This window comes from Bos indicus, chromosome 5 (genome assembly GCF_029378745.1).
Source record: "Bos indicus isolate NIAB-ARS_2022 breed Sahiwal x Tharparkar chromosome 5, NIAB-ARS_B.indTharparkar_mat_pri_1.0, whole genome shotgun sequence".
Lineage (NCBI taxonomy): Eukaryota > Metazoa > Chordata > Mammalia > Artiodactyla > Bovidae > Bos > Bos indicus.
This window is the reverse complement of record NC_091764.1, coordinates 18,407,956-18,424,327: the sequence shown is the minus strand read 5'-3', so window position 1 is coordinate 18,424,327 and position 16,372 is coordinate 18,407,956. Positions and strand designations below refer to the sequence as shown.

The window sequence follows — 16,372 nt, the reverse complement described above, 5'->3', positions numbered from 1 at the left end:
GTATGGTTTTGAAGCAGTTGTTTCCCTGACTTCCTAGACAGTCCGAAACCTACAGGGCAGACAACAAATCACGGAACAGCACCTGTGGTTTGGAAAGTTTTCATTTGATTCTCACCAGCACTCATGAACACGGAGGCAAAAATGATTCTCATTGTAGACACTGATAAACAGATACTCAGAAGGACTCACTGGCTTGTTTGAAGTCACACAGTGAGGGGCTCAGAGGTTTTTCTGGATCCACCTTCAGTCCCCTGCCATCACACTACAAGTTTTCAAAAGCGTGAACTTTTTTTCTTTCTTGTCCTTGGAAACCTTTGTTCAAACAAAATCTTACCCAGAAGCATGAACAAACAGAACAGAAAAACAATAAAAAGCTGAGTTGCTTGCTTAAAGCAGGCTTCAGGGGCCCAGAATTCTGGTGAGGCAGTATATTTTCCTTACCAGGAACAACTTGAACATTGCACACTGCTCCATTCATTGCTTAATTCATCCAGAAAGTAAATGTATTGAGCTTTGATTTATTTTTCTATTGCTGTTGGAACAAATATGATCACCAATTTAGTGACCTAAAACAATACAGATTTATGACATTATGGTTTGGAGATTCTGAAGTCCAAAATGGGACTTAATGGGCTAAAAGCAAGGTGAGACCCTTTGCTGTCTTGAAGTCTGTAAGGGAAACTCTTTCCTTGCCTTTTTTCAGCTTCTAGAAGCCACCAGCGTTTCTTGACTCCTGGCCTCTTACTTCCATCTTAAATGCCAGCAGTGGCAAGTCAAGTCCTGATCGTTGTCACATCTTGCTGACCCTTTTTCCATCATCGCATCTCTTTGACCAGCTACAAATGTTCTCAGTTTGTAAAGACCAGTATGGTTAGGTTGGATTTAGAGAATCGAGGATAATCCTCTCCCATCTCAACGTCCTTTGCTTAGTCACATCTGCAAAGTCCATTTTGCCATATAAGGCAGTATATTCACAAATTCCAGGAATTAGGACATGGCCATCTTTTTTGCCATTATTCTGTCTACCATAAGTACTGCCCCGCCTGCCATGGGACGTGTATTTGCCATGGAGACTACAAGAGGCTAGATATGGGCATATTAACAGTAAAACTATGTTGCAAATCATTACCTGATGATATGGGAGAAATAGGTAAATTAAGACACAAACCAACAAAACTAAAAATACAATTGAAAAACATTCATTCAAACAAGTACAGTAATTTGGAGCTCCTTGTAGAAGGACAGTCACAACTACATAACCAAAATGCTTTTCCCCCCTAACTGCATTGAGGTTGTTCAGTCGCCCAGTCGTGTCCAACTCTGCAATCTCATGGACTGCAGCACACCAGGCTTCCCTGTCCTTCTCCATCTCCCGGAGTTTGCTCAAATTCATGTCCATTGAGTTGGTGATGCCATCCAACCATCTCATCCTCTGTCATCCCCTTCTCCTACTGCCTTCATTCTTTCCCAGCATCAGGGTCTTTACCAATGAGTCAGCTCTTCGCATCAGGTGGCCAGAGTATTGGAGCTTCAGCGTCAGTCCTTCCAATGAATATTCAGGGTTGATTTCCTTTAGGATGGACTGGTTTGATCTCCTTCCTGTCCAAGGGACTCTCAAGAGTCTTCTCCAACACCACAATTCAAAAGCGTCAGTTCTTTGGCACACAACCTTTTTTATTGTCCAGCTGTCACATCCATCCATACATGACTACTGGAAAAACCATAGCTTTGACTATACAGACCTTTGTGGGCAAAGTAATGTCTCTGCTTTTTAATATGCTGTCTAGGTGTGTCATTGCTTTTCTTCCAAGGAGAAAATGTCTTTTAATTTCATGGCTTCAGTCACTGTCCACAGTGATTTTTGGTGCCCAAGAAAATAAAGTCTGTCACTGTTTCCATTGTTTCCCCATCTATTTGCCATGAAGTGATGGGACCAGATGCCATGATCTTCGTATTTTTAATGTTGAGTTTAAAGCCAGCTTTTTCACTCTTTGACCTTCATCAAGAGGCTTTTTAATTCCTCTTTGCTTTCTGCCATAAGAGTGGTGTCATCTGCATATCTGAGGTTATTGATATTTCTGCTGGCAATCTTGATTTCAGCTTGTGCTTCATCTAGCCCAGCATTTCACATGATGTACTCTGAGTATAAGTTAAATAAACAGGGTGACAATATACAGCCTTGATGTACTCCTTGCCCAGTTTAAAACCAGTCTGTTGTTCGATGTCTGGTTCTAACTGTTGTTTCTTGACTTGTATACAGGTTTCTCAGGAGGCAGGTAAGGTGTTCTGGCATTCCCATCTCTTTAAGAATTTTCCACGGTTTGTTGTGATCTACACAGTCACAGAACCAGAGATCAAATTGCCAGCATCCTTTGGATCATAGAAAAAGCTAGAGAATCCCAGAAAAACATCTACTTCTACTTCATTGACTACACTAAATCCTTTGACTGTAGGTCACAGCAAACTGTGGAAAATTTATTGAGGTGTGACTGACAAATAAAATTGTATGTATTTAAGGTGTATGATGGGATGTTTTGATATATGAATACGTTGTGAGATGATGGCTACAGTCAGACTGTCTACAGTTACCCATGTGTCTTTGTGTGTGTGTGTGTCTGTGTGTGTGATGAGTACACTTGAGATCTACTCTTAGAAACTTTCAAGTGAACAATACAGTATTATTAGCTGTAGTCAAAGTGCTGTATTTAGGCCTTCAGAACTTATAAATGAAAGTTTGTAACTTTTAATCAATATCTCCCCATTTTCCTCCACCCCCCAGCCACCTTTCCATTCTACTCTTTGTTGCTATGAGTTCAACTTTTTTTTTTTTTGATTCCACATATATGTGAGATCATATGATATTTGTCTTTCTGTGTCTGGCTTCTTTCATTTAGTCTTTCCTTTATTTGAGAATGAATCACCAAAGAAAAGCAAAGTTTAATATTTCTAGTCACTGTTTAGGATATCAGGGAAGTGTGTGTACTATATATTAGAATAATTTCTGCATAGAATAATATGGAAAAAATACTTTTCCATTTAAAGAAGTAAGCTCCTCATTTCAACCCTCTCCCTGAAATAGTGATAGGGAGGTATTACTACTGCTGTGCAGAATGCTCAATACATTTCTACCCTGACTGTTCCTCCATCCTAATGTTTAGTTATGCCTGAGTGAATGATTGGATTTTATGAAAGATGAATACTTATCAGTAGCAAAGTACATGACCCTTGAAGAACATGAGTATGAACTGCATGGGTCCACTTATATGTGGATATTTTTCAATAGTAAATACTGAGGGTACTACACAGTCTCAGATTGGTTGAATCCCTGGATGCTGAGGAGCCAGGGATAGGGTGGGCTGACTATAAATTATACCTGGATGACTGCTGCATTGCTCAAGGGCCAACTGTATATGCAATACCAAATTACAATTTCAGTGTGATAGCTTTAACATAGTGCTTCATGAAACATGTTTCTCAGAGATACTTGTTTCTTTTTTTTTTATTTTGTTGAAGTATAATGGTTTTACTATGTTGTGTTAATTTCCAGTGTGCAGCAAAGTGATCCAGTTACATTCATACATTCTTTTTCATGTTTTTTTTTCCATTATAGTTTATCCCAGGATATTGAATATAGTTCTCTGTGCTATAGAGTAGGATCTTGTGTATCCATCCTATGTATAATAGATTGCACCTGCTGGTCCCAAACTTCCACTCCATTCCTTCCCCGTCTCCCCTCACCTTTGACAACCACAACTCCTACGTCTGTGAGTCTGTCTCTGTTTCCTAGGTGAGTTCATTTGTGTCGTATTTTAGATTCCAGATATAAGTGATGTCATACGGTGTTCGGCTCCCTCTGCCTGACTTCACATAGTGTGATCATCTCTAGGTCTACTCATGTGGTTGTAATTGGCACTGTTTCAGTCTACTTTATGGCTAGTGTGCCATTCCATACGTGTAGCACATCTTTATCTGTTCATCTGTTGATGGGCATTTAGGTTGTTTCCATAGCTTGGCTATTGTAAATAGTGGTGCATTGAACATTGGGGTGCCCTTATCTTTTCAAATTATAGTTTTCTCATGATATATGTCCAAGAGTGGGATGGTAGAATCATATGGAAAACATATCTTTAGTTTTTTTGAAGAACCTCCATACTGTTTTCCATAGTGGGTGCACCAATTTACATTCTCTCAGGAATATTTGAGTGCATTAACAGATTTAAGTTTAGTCCTGCTCAAATGGACCCTAATAAATTGAGCAAAGTCATCTTTACAGATGTTTCTATATAGTTGATCCAAAAGAAATTGTTGCCCTGGTGAAATTACTTTGCAATTGTTAATAGATTTTGAATGTCTTACAAAACTTACAATTAATATATATTTTTAAACTATCAAAAACATATAAAATTATAAAATTAAAAGTTCTGAAAAATTTAAAATATTCAGCTTTGACTTGGAAACAAGCTTGTCTTCATATGCATTATATTTAAATAATTATTGAAGTCTTTGAGAGATGGTGTCAGAGTCCTCACCAATGATCTAACAGCTTCCTGGGAGTGCTATGACAGTGTGAGGTGGTGAAAGAGGACAGGATTTCAAACTGGACACACTTGAGTTTTCATTCTGATCTCACCATGGAGTGAAAGTGAAATTCACATTCTGATCTTACCATGGAGTGAAAGTGAAATTCACTCAGTAGTGTCCAACTCTTTGTGACCCTATGGACTATACAGTCAATGGGATTCTCCAGGCCAGAATACTGGAATGGGTAGCCTATCCCTTCTGCAGTGGATCTTCCCTACCCAGGAATCGAACCAGGGTCTCTTGCATTGCAGGCAGATTCTTTACTAGCTTAGCTATCAGCAAAGCCCTCACCACGTAGAAGTCACCAAATCTCTCTTTATCTTGGTTTCTTCATTTTAAAAATTAAGATAGATGAATCTTAAATTTTTTTTGTGATCAGTTGGACAATATGTTTGGTACCCAGTAAATATTCAGTAAGGGAAAGCTGTATTCACTGCTGTTCAGAAAGCAGCAGCGTTTGTGCATACATTCAGACATCCTGCCTGGTGGTACTGATGACCTACAGTATACACTCTATTAAAAGCCAGGCCCTCTGTTTGAGACCTGGATCTCACCCCTTCCTGTCCTCAAGAACATCGCTCTAATGTACCTTTCTTCTGATCCACAGTGCCAGTTGTAGCTCCTTCTGGATTGTCCCCATAGGTATACAGACATCCTGGTATTTCTACCGTCTTACAAAAAAAGTCTCCCCCCACTCCAACCTAATTCTTCACCAACCACATTCTCACTTTGTTTTTATTTCTTTGTTCATTTATTTATTTGCTGTCCTTTGAAAGACACCTCTTTTGTTTATTTATTTTTTAATATACATTTATTTATTTTAATTGGAGGCTAATTACTTTACAATATTGTATTGATTTTGCCATACATCAACATGAATCTGCCACAGGTGAACACGTGTTCACCATCCTGAACCCCCCTCCCACCTCCCTCCCCATACTATCCCTCTGGGTCATCCCAGTGCACCAGCCCCAAGCTTCCTGTATCCTGCATCGAACCTGGAGTGACAATTCATTTCTTATATGATATTATACATGTTTCAATGCCATTCTCCCAAATCATCCCACCCTCTCCCTCTCCCACAGAGTCCATAAGACTGTTCTATACATCTGTGTCTCTTTTGCTGTCTCGCATACAGGGTTATCATTACCATCTTTCTAAGTTCCATATATATTTGTTAGTATACTGTATTGGTGTTTTTCTTTCTGGCTTACTTCACTCTGTATAATAAGCTCCAGTTTCATCCACCTCATTAGAACTGATTCAAATGTATTCTTTTTAATGGCTGAGTAATACTCCATTGTATATATATACCACAGCTTTCTTATCCATTCATCTGCTGATGGACATCTAGGTTGCTTCCATGTCCTGGCTATTATAAACAGTGATGCGATGAACATTGGGGTACATGTGTCTCTTTCAATTCTGGTTTCCTTGATGTGTATGCCCAGCAGTGGGATTGCTGGGTCATAAGGCAGTTTCTATTTCCAGTTTTTTAAGGAATCTCCATACTGTTCTCCATAGTGGCTGTACTAGTTTGCATTCCCACCAACAGTGTAAGAGGGTTCCTTTTTCTCCACACCTTTTTCTCCACACACACACAAGCATTTATTGCTTGTAGACTTTTGGATCGCAGCCATTCTGACTGGTGTGAAATGGTACCTCGTAGTGGTTTTGATTTGCATTTCTCTGATAATGAGTGATGTTGAGCATTTTTTCATGTGTTTGTCAGCCATCTGTATGTCTTCTTTGGAGAAATGTCTATTTAGTTCTTTGGCCCATTTTTTGATTGGGTCGTTCATTTTTCTGGAATTGAGCTGCAGGAGTTGCTTGTATATTTTTGAGGTTAATTCTTTGTCAGTTGCTTCATTTGCTATTATTTTCTCCCATTCTGAAGGCTGTCTTTTCAACATAAATCACAGCAGGATCCTCTATGACCCACCTCCCAGAATATTGGAAATAAAAGCAAAAATAAATAAATGGGACCTAATTAAAATTAAAAGCTTCTGCACAACAAAGGAAACTGTAAGCAAGGTGAAAAGACAGCTCTTTTCAAAAAGCTACCTGTATGCACTGTTTCTAATCACTCACCCCTCACTCTTGAATCCGCCTCTCCCTGGCCTTTTCCAAACTGTTTCAATAAAAATGCTCTTGTTAATGTCACCAGTGACCTCTGTGCTGCTAAATTCAGTGATCAGTTCTCAGTCCTCATCTTACTTGATCTGTTATGAGTATTTGATGTAGTTCATAGTTTGACCTCCTTAAAGTACTTTTACTGTTTCTGTTTTTTTTTTTTTTAACTTGGGTTTCTCCTCCTCCTCCTCCCTTGGCTCTCTCTCAGGCTCCTTTGTGTGTTCTAAATCTTTTCCAGACCTCTTAAGGTTGGAGCACCATCAGTTGAGTTCAGTCGCTCAGTCGTGTCCGACTGTTTGCGACCCCATGAATCATAGGACCCAGTTATTTGTTCTTTTTTCTATTTGTATTCACTCCTTTGATAGTCTCATCCACTCTTTTGCTTAAAATTCCATTTATGTATCAAAGGCTGTCGTATTTATATATCCAGCCCAAACTACCCTCCTCAGTCCAGATTCAAATATCCTGACCTACTTTCATCACTAGGATATCTTAAAGACATCTCAAACTGATGACATTCAAAACTTTACTCCTCATATGACCACCCCCCCAAACCTTCTCTCCCCTCAGTCATTCCCATATTGATAACTTGATGGCAACACTATCCATTCAGTTGCTCAGACCGGAATCCTTGGAGTCATCCTTGACTCTGAGCTAACCACCTCTAAGCAGTTCACTGTGTCAACCCTTTCTTGCTTGGATTATAGCAATATCCCCAAATTGGTCTTCCTGTTTCTACCTGTTGTTTAAGCCTGAGTCTCTTCTTACCACAGCAATCAGAAGTGATCTTTTAAAAAAATTTTTTTTTTTTTTAGGGAAAGAATTTATATTTTTAGAGCAGTTCATAGCAAAATTGAGAGGAAGGTACAGAGGTTTCCCCAGTGCCCCTTACGCCCACACATGCAGGGCTTCCCTCATTATCAATAATCTCCCACCAGACTGGTGCATTTGTTACAGCTGATGGACTTATGTTGATACACCTTAATCACCCAGAGCCCATAGTCTATGCTAGGGTTTACTCTTGGTGGTGTATTTTCTGAGTTTGGACAAACATATAATGACATGTATTCACAATTATAGTATCACGTAGAGTACTTTCACTGCACTAGAAATCTTCTGTGCTCTGTGGGCTTCCCAGGTGGCCGAGTGGTAAAAAGAAAATCTGCCTACTAATGCAAGGGACATGAATTCGATCCCTGGGTTGGGAAGATCTCCTGGAGAAGAAAATGGCAACCCACTGCAGTATTTTTGCCTGGAGAATCCCATGGACAGAGGAGCCAGGTGGGCTGCAGTCCATAGGGTCACACAGAGTCGAACACAGCTGAGCACACATGCGTGCATGCTCTGTCTGTGCATGCCTCCCGCTCCAACCCCTGGCAACACTGATCTTTTTACTATTTGCACAGTTTTGCCCTTTCCGAATGACAGAGGAGTTGGAATCAAATGGTGTAGAGTCTTTTCATATTGGCTTCTTCACTTCGTAACATGTATTTGTTTACTCTATGTCGTTTTATGGCTTCATAGCTCATTTCTTTTTAGTGCTGAGTAAAAGTTCATTGCCCAGATATACCACAGTTTATTCATCTATTCACCTGCTGAAGGACATTCTGGCTGTTCCCAAGTTTTGCAGTTTTGAATAAGCGGCTATAAAAATCAGTAAGCAGGTTTTTGTATGGATATATATTTTCAGCTCCTTGGGACAGGACCAAGGAGCATGATTGCTCGATCATATGGTAAGGGTATGTTCAGTTTTGTAAGAAACGACCAGGTTTTTAGTATTATTATTATATAACATGTCATCTGTCTCCTATGCTCAAAATCCTGCAACGAATCCCTCTTGGTTCACAGTAAAAGTCAAAAATCCAGATGAGTATACAAGACCCTACATGATCTGACCTGTTCCCTTTGACATCATCATCTTCATTGCTCCCTCTTTACTCTCACATGCATGCATGTGTACTAAGCTTCAGTCCTGTCCAACTCTTTGCAACCCTATGGACTGTAGCCCACCCGGCTCCTCTGTCCATGGGATTCTCCAGGCAAGAATACTGAAGTGGGTTGCCTTGCCCTCCTTCAGGGGATCTTCCCAACTTAGGGATAGAACCCAAGTCTCTTGTCTCCTGCATTGGCAGGTGGGTTCTTGACCACTAGCACCACCCGAGAAGCCCTGATTTCTTCTTGCTCTTCCTTAAATAAAGCAGGTTCCTTAAATCAATGAGATGCATTTCTTTTATAATGGTGGGGGGAGATACACTTTCTAAAAATTGTCAGGGTAGTGACTTTCCAAGCAGGTTTTTTCTTTATTCTCCAAGTGTTTGGTAATGATAATATATTACTTTTATAATAAAATATCTTGAAAGATTCAATTGAAAACAACAAAATAGACCTTAGGGACTTAGCAGTAGCTTCTCTTTCTCTGTCTATACCACTCTCCTACAGACATCTGCATGGATAATTCCCTTAGTGCCATCTAATCTTTGATAAAACGTTGCCTTCCCAATGAGGCCCCACCAAAATAGCATTATTTTTGCAGTCATTCAGTCTCTGGGGAAAGAGAGGTGGCGTTAATAGCTGGTACTGTGGCCTTTTCTCTAGATTCAGAGATGCCTGGGGATTTGACCTCTCTACCTTCCTCACTTGATCTTAGCCAAAAGGCTGAGAAGCGATCTACCTTCCTCTTTGTATCAAGAACTCAAGTAACTGATAGGAGTATACCTAAACTTCACCCAAGAGAGTCCTGCTGGTTACTAGGTAGCAGAACAATCACCAGTATGCCTTTTATTGTTGAGACTGTTACTGGTGGGAGGAGCTGTAATGGAGAATGAGTGGCAGCTCATGGCATGTCCCTGAAGGGGCTACTCAACTAGCGAGGTATAAGCCTGAGAAGTGGTCCTGCCCACCCAGCACTGTGAATCATTGCCACATGCCCCAAGGGTGTAGTGATATGTGGACATTAGAGATGGTGCAGCAGTCAGTCGTGAGTTCTATTCTGCTGTGCGTGCTCTTTGTCATCTCTCCTGTTTCCTTTCTCAGAGCTCAGTAGTACACTTGGTGCTAGGTGAAGCCTCCAACGCCTCATGAGTGTGACTGTCCCCTTGAACCTAAGACCCTGCTGCTAGTAGAGAACAGTAGGCATTGTAATTCCAGTCCCTTTACTGAGATCTAATTTTTCTCTTTTCATGGTACACTTTTGACATACTATATAATCTGGTTATTTATCAGTTTTATTGGTCATGGTCTGCCTTCTCTCATTAGAAGCTAAGCTTCATGAGGGTAGGGATTTTTGCTTTTTTTTTTTTTTTTTTACTAATATATCCCCAGCATCTAGAACAGTGCCCAGCACACAGTAGCACTAGGTGCTTAATAAATATTTGCTGAATGAATGAATGAGTGAACAAATGTTTGTATAGCGTTTCTTAAATGTCAGGCATAAAACATGGTAAAGAGAAATCAACAGAATTTCTGCCCTTATATTTATTTATTTTTTAATTCAGTCTTACTGAGATATAATTGACATATACCCTATATAAGTTGCACAGCATAGTGATTTGACTTACATACATCATGCAGTGATGACCATATTAAGATTAGTGAACATCTGTCATCTCATATAGTTACAAAAGTAAAGAAGCAGAATTTTTTTTTTCCTTGTGATAAGAACTCTTGGGATTTACTCTCAAACAACTTTCATATATAACATAGAGCAGTGCTAACTATATTTATCACATTATACAGTACATCCCTAGTGGTTATTTTATCTTTCAACTGAAACTTTGTACCTTTTGATCACCTTTATCGAGTCCTCCCTCCCTCATCCCTGTGCCTTTATATTTCTTACAGCCTAGAATATGAATAAGGTTATTAGAGATTGGCCCATTATAGAGATACTTAGGGAGGATTCCAAAGTTAGATCATGAAAGAGGGTGTTGGAGAAATCTATTTCAAGGGAGGGTTATATTTTAGCGATGACAGTGTGAGAGACACTTTGAGTTTAAGCATTGTATTTACATACATGAAGGGAGACTCTTAGAGGAGATGTTATGTGTTGGGATTGTCCAAAAAGCGGAATCCCCCAAACAAATCATTTACACTAGCGGTTCCCAACCTTTTCAGCACCAGGGCCCAGTTTCATGGAAGACAATTTTTCCACAGGCCAGGGTAGAGATGGGGATGGTTTGGGGATGATTCAAGCATATTACATGTATTGCATGTTATTTCTATTATTTATTACTTGGCTTCACTTCAGATCATCAGGCACTAGATCCCAGAGGTTAGGGACCCCTGATGTACACAATTTAGTCTTTATTTTGGCCCAAGGGAGAAGAGCAGGATCCCACCAAGCTCTAAGTAGTCTTAAACAAAATTAAGCAGGATTACTTAACATTCATAGATTACAATGGTAAAACAATGAAGGGATTTTAGTTTTGTTTACACTCCATTTTTATATGTAGGAAGCATTGTAGTCTTAGAAATTTTAGTAAATGATCATTGTAACTTGGTCCAGTATAATATCTATTAAGCTGGCAGATATTAATTGAAAATAATAATCCAGTTCCATTTAATACATGGCTGGTTACATAATAAGTAGGAAAGATTTCTAGCCGTGTGCAGATGGGCCTTTGTGTAATTTTAAAATGCCATAGATGACTGTTAACTCATAAAAGAATTCTCACATTTTAAAATATCATCACATCTCCTGTTGTTTATTTTTCCTGGAATGCTCATCCCTTCCCCGTCAACTCTTGCAAATTCCTCCTCTGTCCACCAGAATCCAGTTGGAGTCACATTTTCTCTGTGGCTTTTCTTGGCACTACCTTTCTGCCACGAGTTCTCTCCCTTAAGATTAATTGATTAATTGCTTCCTCCTCTGGGTTCCCAGAACATTTATCGCAGGGTGTGTGTATTACTTATTTCCCTGAATCTGCATTTCAGGGGAGTCTTATCACCTTTGTACAATTCTCGGGCTGGCTCAGTCCCTGTCTCATACAAGTTCAATAAATAGGTATCAAATTTGAAACATTAGACTCTTTTTTAACCTTGATCACTGATTCATCTAGCAAATATTTAGCAAGAGCTTTTTATATTCCAGGTGCTGTTATGTCTTGTAAAGATATTGAGGGGAAAAAAATAGATGCCCTAATTTTTAGAAATATAAAACACAGGGTAATAAGAAAAAGTAAGCCAGGCATAAAAGTAACTATTTAACATGGTTGAAAGAGTTATTTGGAAAGAGAGGTAGCATGTGTGTGTGTGTGTGTGTGTGTGTGTGTGTGTGTGTGTGTGTGTGTGTGAGTACTTCATGCTGGTGTTCAAAAATGGCTTCTCATTGACTAAGAAAATATTTTTCCTTGTTAAATCGCTAAAAAACTGTGATTGAAAACAATGACTCTTTTGATGTCTCACAACTTAAATTCTCTCCTAGATCTAAATATCTCTCTCTCATTTTAACTGGGTGTTCTAGTAGGTTATTGGGTTAAAGCAATGCTCAGAGTTTTGCTGTTACTTGCCAAACAGTCTACATTTAAAGTAGAGAAAAAATTTTTTTGGTGCCTTAAGGTACAAATTTTATGCATTCCCTAGTTTTTAGAAAATAGCTTAAGTGATAAATTCTTCTCATGTTGCTACAAGTTCATTTCTAATTGCCATTGGGGAATTGCCCATAGAACGTTTTTGACAAAAGTTAACGATACTGTCATTGAAATGAAAAACCAAACCATATTTTAACTGAGAATTTTTAAGAAATTTGGTTAGCATAGTTTGTGTGTAAGGTATTTAAACCAGTAGTATTCAAAGAAAAAAAAAAAAAAACCCACAAGATAGATTATTTTTTCCACATTAAGGCAGAAAATGTTAGTTGTTAATAGTTTGAGTGACTATGGATATTTACTGATGGTCACCAGCATTTTTTCTCTTTTCATTTAGACTTGGATTATCACTTGCATTTATCTTCAACTGCTCCTATTTAATCCTCTCGTCCACACTCAAGGGATCTGCAGTAACCGTGTGACTGATGATGTGAAAGACGTTACAAAATTGGTAAGGAATGCTTTCAATTGCTCTGACTCTTGTACTTTTTGAAAAAGATTTCCTTTTTTTCTTGCCCCAGATTAGTGTCTTTCAGAGATCAGGAGAAAAGTCACCGAGTTGTGCTGAAGGGTTTGTAGGGAGCAGGTCAGGCGATACTTGCGGTCACAGAGCGTCTTGGTAAGGGTGGCCCGCCGCACCTCACTCGAGGGACTTTGTTTCCTTGCTGGCCTCTTCATCTCCTTTGCAGGCAGTGAAGGACGCTGGCGGGTGCTTTGTCTGCTGATGTGTGAGCACTAGCTTGTTCCCCATTATCTCGTAGGCAAGTTTCATTTTCCCTCCACACGTCTTCCTGCTCTTCTCTAAGGAGCCTAACAAAAGGAGGTCCGAGCTGCTCATTCTCCCGTTTCCAACTGCTCTAAGACCCGTTACACGCGGGTGGGTGTTTGCCCGCTCAGTAAACACAGTTGGAGTCGTTTGTTGCCCCAGCGTTGACCAGACACATCTCCCACATCCATCCCATCGTAGCCTTTCCCCCAGCAAAAGCCGTTTTTCACTAGTGCCCCTTTGTCACTGCCAGCCTCTCTCAAGAGGCAGACCGCAGAGAGCGAGGGCGTGACCCAGCCTCTGAAATGGATTCCTCCCGAGCCTCATGATCTAGCGGCGGCTGTACGTGTTCATTGGAGCTACACTCTTGCTTTCGGAGTGAACACACTTTGAAAAGCCGTTTTGTAAGTTCCTGATTTTGTAAGTGCCCAGTGGCACTCAGTTATATGAATATTATTTTGAGAGCAGAGTGATGTGGGTTGTAGTATGTAAAAAAGAAAGGAAAGTATATTTGTTGAGATATTTATCTTTCCTACTTTGATATGCATTTCCTGGTGTATATGTTGTTATTTTGGGTTCATAACCAAGCTTCAAAACAGAAGTTTAATGTTACAATCTGAGTCTTGCTTAGCTTAGTCTCAATGTACAATTAAGAATATACGCATACATGCACACACACACACCATGCAGATTTCTTTGGATACCTACAAAGTCCAGGCTTAAAAGTATTCTCTGGTGCAGTATCTGAAGGTGTATCAACATGTTTTATTTGAGGGGCTGGTGATCCAAGCACTATAACATTTGCCTCCTATATGCCCAGCTGGGTTTAAGGATGGGCTGGGGGAAGTACTTTTTCAAAACATAGATCATGATCCTTTTCCTCAAATTGCTTGTTAGTTTGTTAGCCAAGGAACTATACTAAGAAGAAAACATTTATATTCAAAATTTGGTATGGGTCAAAGACCCTCGTGAAATGTTTGTTCAATAAATGAAGTAAGGATGTGCATCACTATGCAGCAACAAAATTATCTGTGGCGTTCATGAAAGTCACAGGTGTCTGGGCCCCACTGTTTACACAGGTCTGAGGAAGGGCTCTATGCATCTACATTTTAAAGATATTCCTTAAAGGAGATTTAAGAACCATTGCTTTAGATGGTTTATGCTGTCAAAGTTTAGAGACCAAAATATTGTGACTTTACTTTAACCTCATTTCTTATTATGACCAGTTTTATCTACATTGTATCAGTTCAGTTCAGTTGCTCAGTCATGTCTGACTCTTTGCAACCCCCTGGACTGCAGTACTCCAGGCTTCCCTGTCCATCACCAACTCCTGGAGCTTGCTCAAACTCATGTCCATAGAGTTGGTGATACCATCCAAATATCTCATCCTCTGTTGTTCCCTTCTCCTCCTGCCTTCAATCTTTATTAGCATCAGGGTCTTTTCTAAGGAGTCAGTTCTTTGCATCAGGTGGCCAAAGTATTGGAGTTTCAGTTTCACCATCAGTCCTTCCAATGAATATTCAGGACTGATTTCCTTTAGGATTGACTGGTTTGATCGCCTTGCAGTCCAAGAGACTCTCAAGAGTCCTCTCCAACATCACAGTTCAAAAGCATCAATTCTTTGACACTCAGCTTTCTTTATGGTCCAACTCTCACATACATAAATGACTACCGGAAAAACCATAGCTTTTTCTATGTTGTATGGGTTTACATATATGTTAGATTAATATGAGTCTCCAAAATAGACTTAAAGTAGGTCACAGCTGGGAAATTAACAACTCTTATGGGGTTATTTGTGGAACCATGGAGCTACAATGAGCAGGGGAGATTGGAAGTAGTCCTAGGCATCCAATTTCAAATATGTGGGCAAGGAATCACAGATGGAAGGTGATGGTGTATCTGACCACAGGCTAAGCATGTCCAAAATTAAGTTGGCATTTAAGAAAAATTACTTATTGTCAGTATTTTTTGCTGTTTGAAGAATATTACCTAATGAGCACCACTTCCTGTGAAATGTCAAACTGATATTTTCAAGTGGCATAAGTAGGTATTGTAAGCACCTTCCAAGATTTTCTGTTCTTGTCTTTAACCATCTGCTTATTTTCAGTCTGTTACCTATCAGTTGAAAAATGCAAGAAACTTTGGGAAAGAAATGCCTGGAAAGAGATACTTATTAACAGTAAAATATTAATATAATTCCTTTCCGCAGGGGGAAATGTAAAATCATTAAGCTGGAAAAAGTCTTTTTTCTCCCTTCCAGCAACTGACTCATAGGGGAATTTTTTAATTTCAAGAGTTGATCTAAATGAAATTAGTGTGTTTACTTCAGATTATTGGGGGAAAAGTCAAGTTAATAACAAAAAAGGATTTAGAAGATCACTTCTGATTGAATAAAGACCTACTTAATGCACAGCCGGTATTTCATAGAGTAGGAAATTGAAAGATATAAAATAATCCCTGGTCTCAGAGTGTTTATAATCTAGTTTGGGGCTAAGCCATCTCTATGAATATATGAAAGCAGATCACTAATACCACAATAACCACATGAAAATGGATGCTATTTAAAATATTTTCTGGTAAAGTATGGGATCCGACTTGTACTGATTTTTTGGTTAGAATGGATTTTAGCATCTGACAGACATGCTTTTTGACCTTAGATAAGAAACTATCTTTCTAAAGCTCAGTTCTTCCCAATTTTATGGTGTAGATGGAATAAGAGAATGTGTATGTGTGTATATATATATACATACATATATATGTATATATATAACCACAGTTATTGTCACATGATCTCTCTGTGCCTCAGTTTCCTCATCATTATAATAGATTAATAGTACAACAGGGGTTAGCAGTGCCAACCTTTTGGCAGTGGAAAATCGTCTCACAGCCTATAGTTGGCCTTCTGCATATAAGGTTCCTCCCTAGCTGTGGTTTTTGCATCCATGGATTCAACAAGGGTGGATTGTGTAGTAGTGTAATACTATTGAAAAACAGGAGTATGAGTAGACTCACGAAATTCAAACACGTGTTGTTCAAGGATCTACTGTACTTAACCTCATAGAGTGATTTCAAAGATTAAATAAAAGAACAGTGCTAGGAACATAGCAAGTGCGTGCTAAATATTATGTTAGTAATGGTAGTATAGGGCTCCCTTGGTGGCTCAGTGGTAAAGAATCTCTCAATGCAAGAGACCCGGATTTGATTCCTGGGTTGGGAAGATTCCCTGGAGGAGGAAATGGCAACCCACTCCAGTATTCTTGCCTGGATAATTCCATGGACAGAGGAGCCTGGTGAACTACAGTCCAGG

General features: G+C 39.4%; 1 protein-coding gene across 3 annotated transcripts in view; it reads left to right on the top strand.

Annotated features, from left to right (window-relative positions):
• The window catches only part of KITLG (KIT ligand), a 105,793-nt gene that overhangs the window by 29,188 nt on the left and 60,233 nt on the right, over window positions 1-16,372 (top strand). For 2 of the 3 annotated variants that reach the window (XM_070788924.1, XM_070788923.1), the window contains exon 2: window positions 12,637-12,750. The exons of the other annotated variant lie outside the window; for it this stretch is intronic. In XM_070788924.1, the coding sequence (XP_070645025.1) occupies window positions 12,637-12,750 (114 nt within the window). The remainder of the gene's footprint in view (window positions 1-12,636; window positions 12,751-16,372) is intronic. 3 annotated transcript variants of the gene reach the window in all.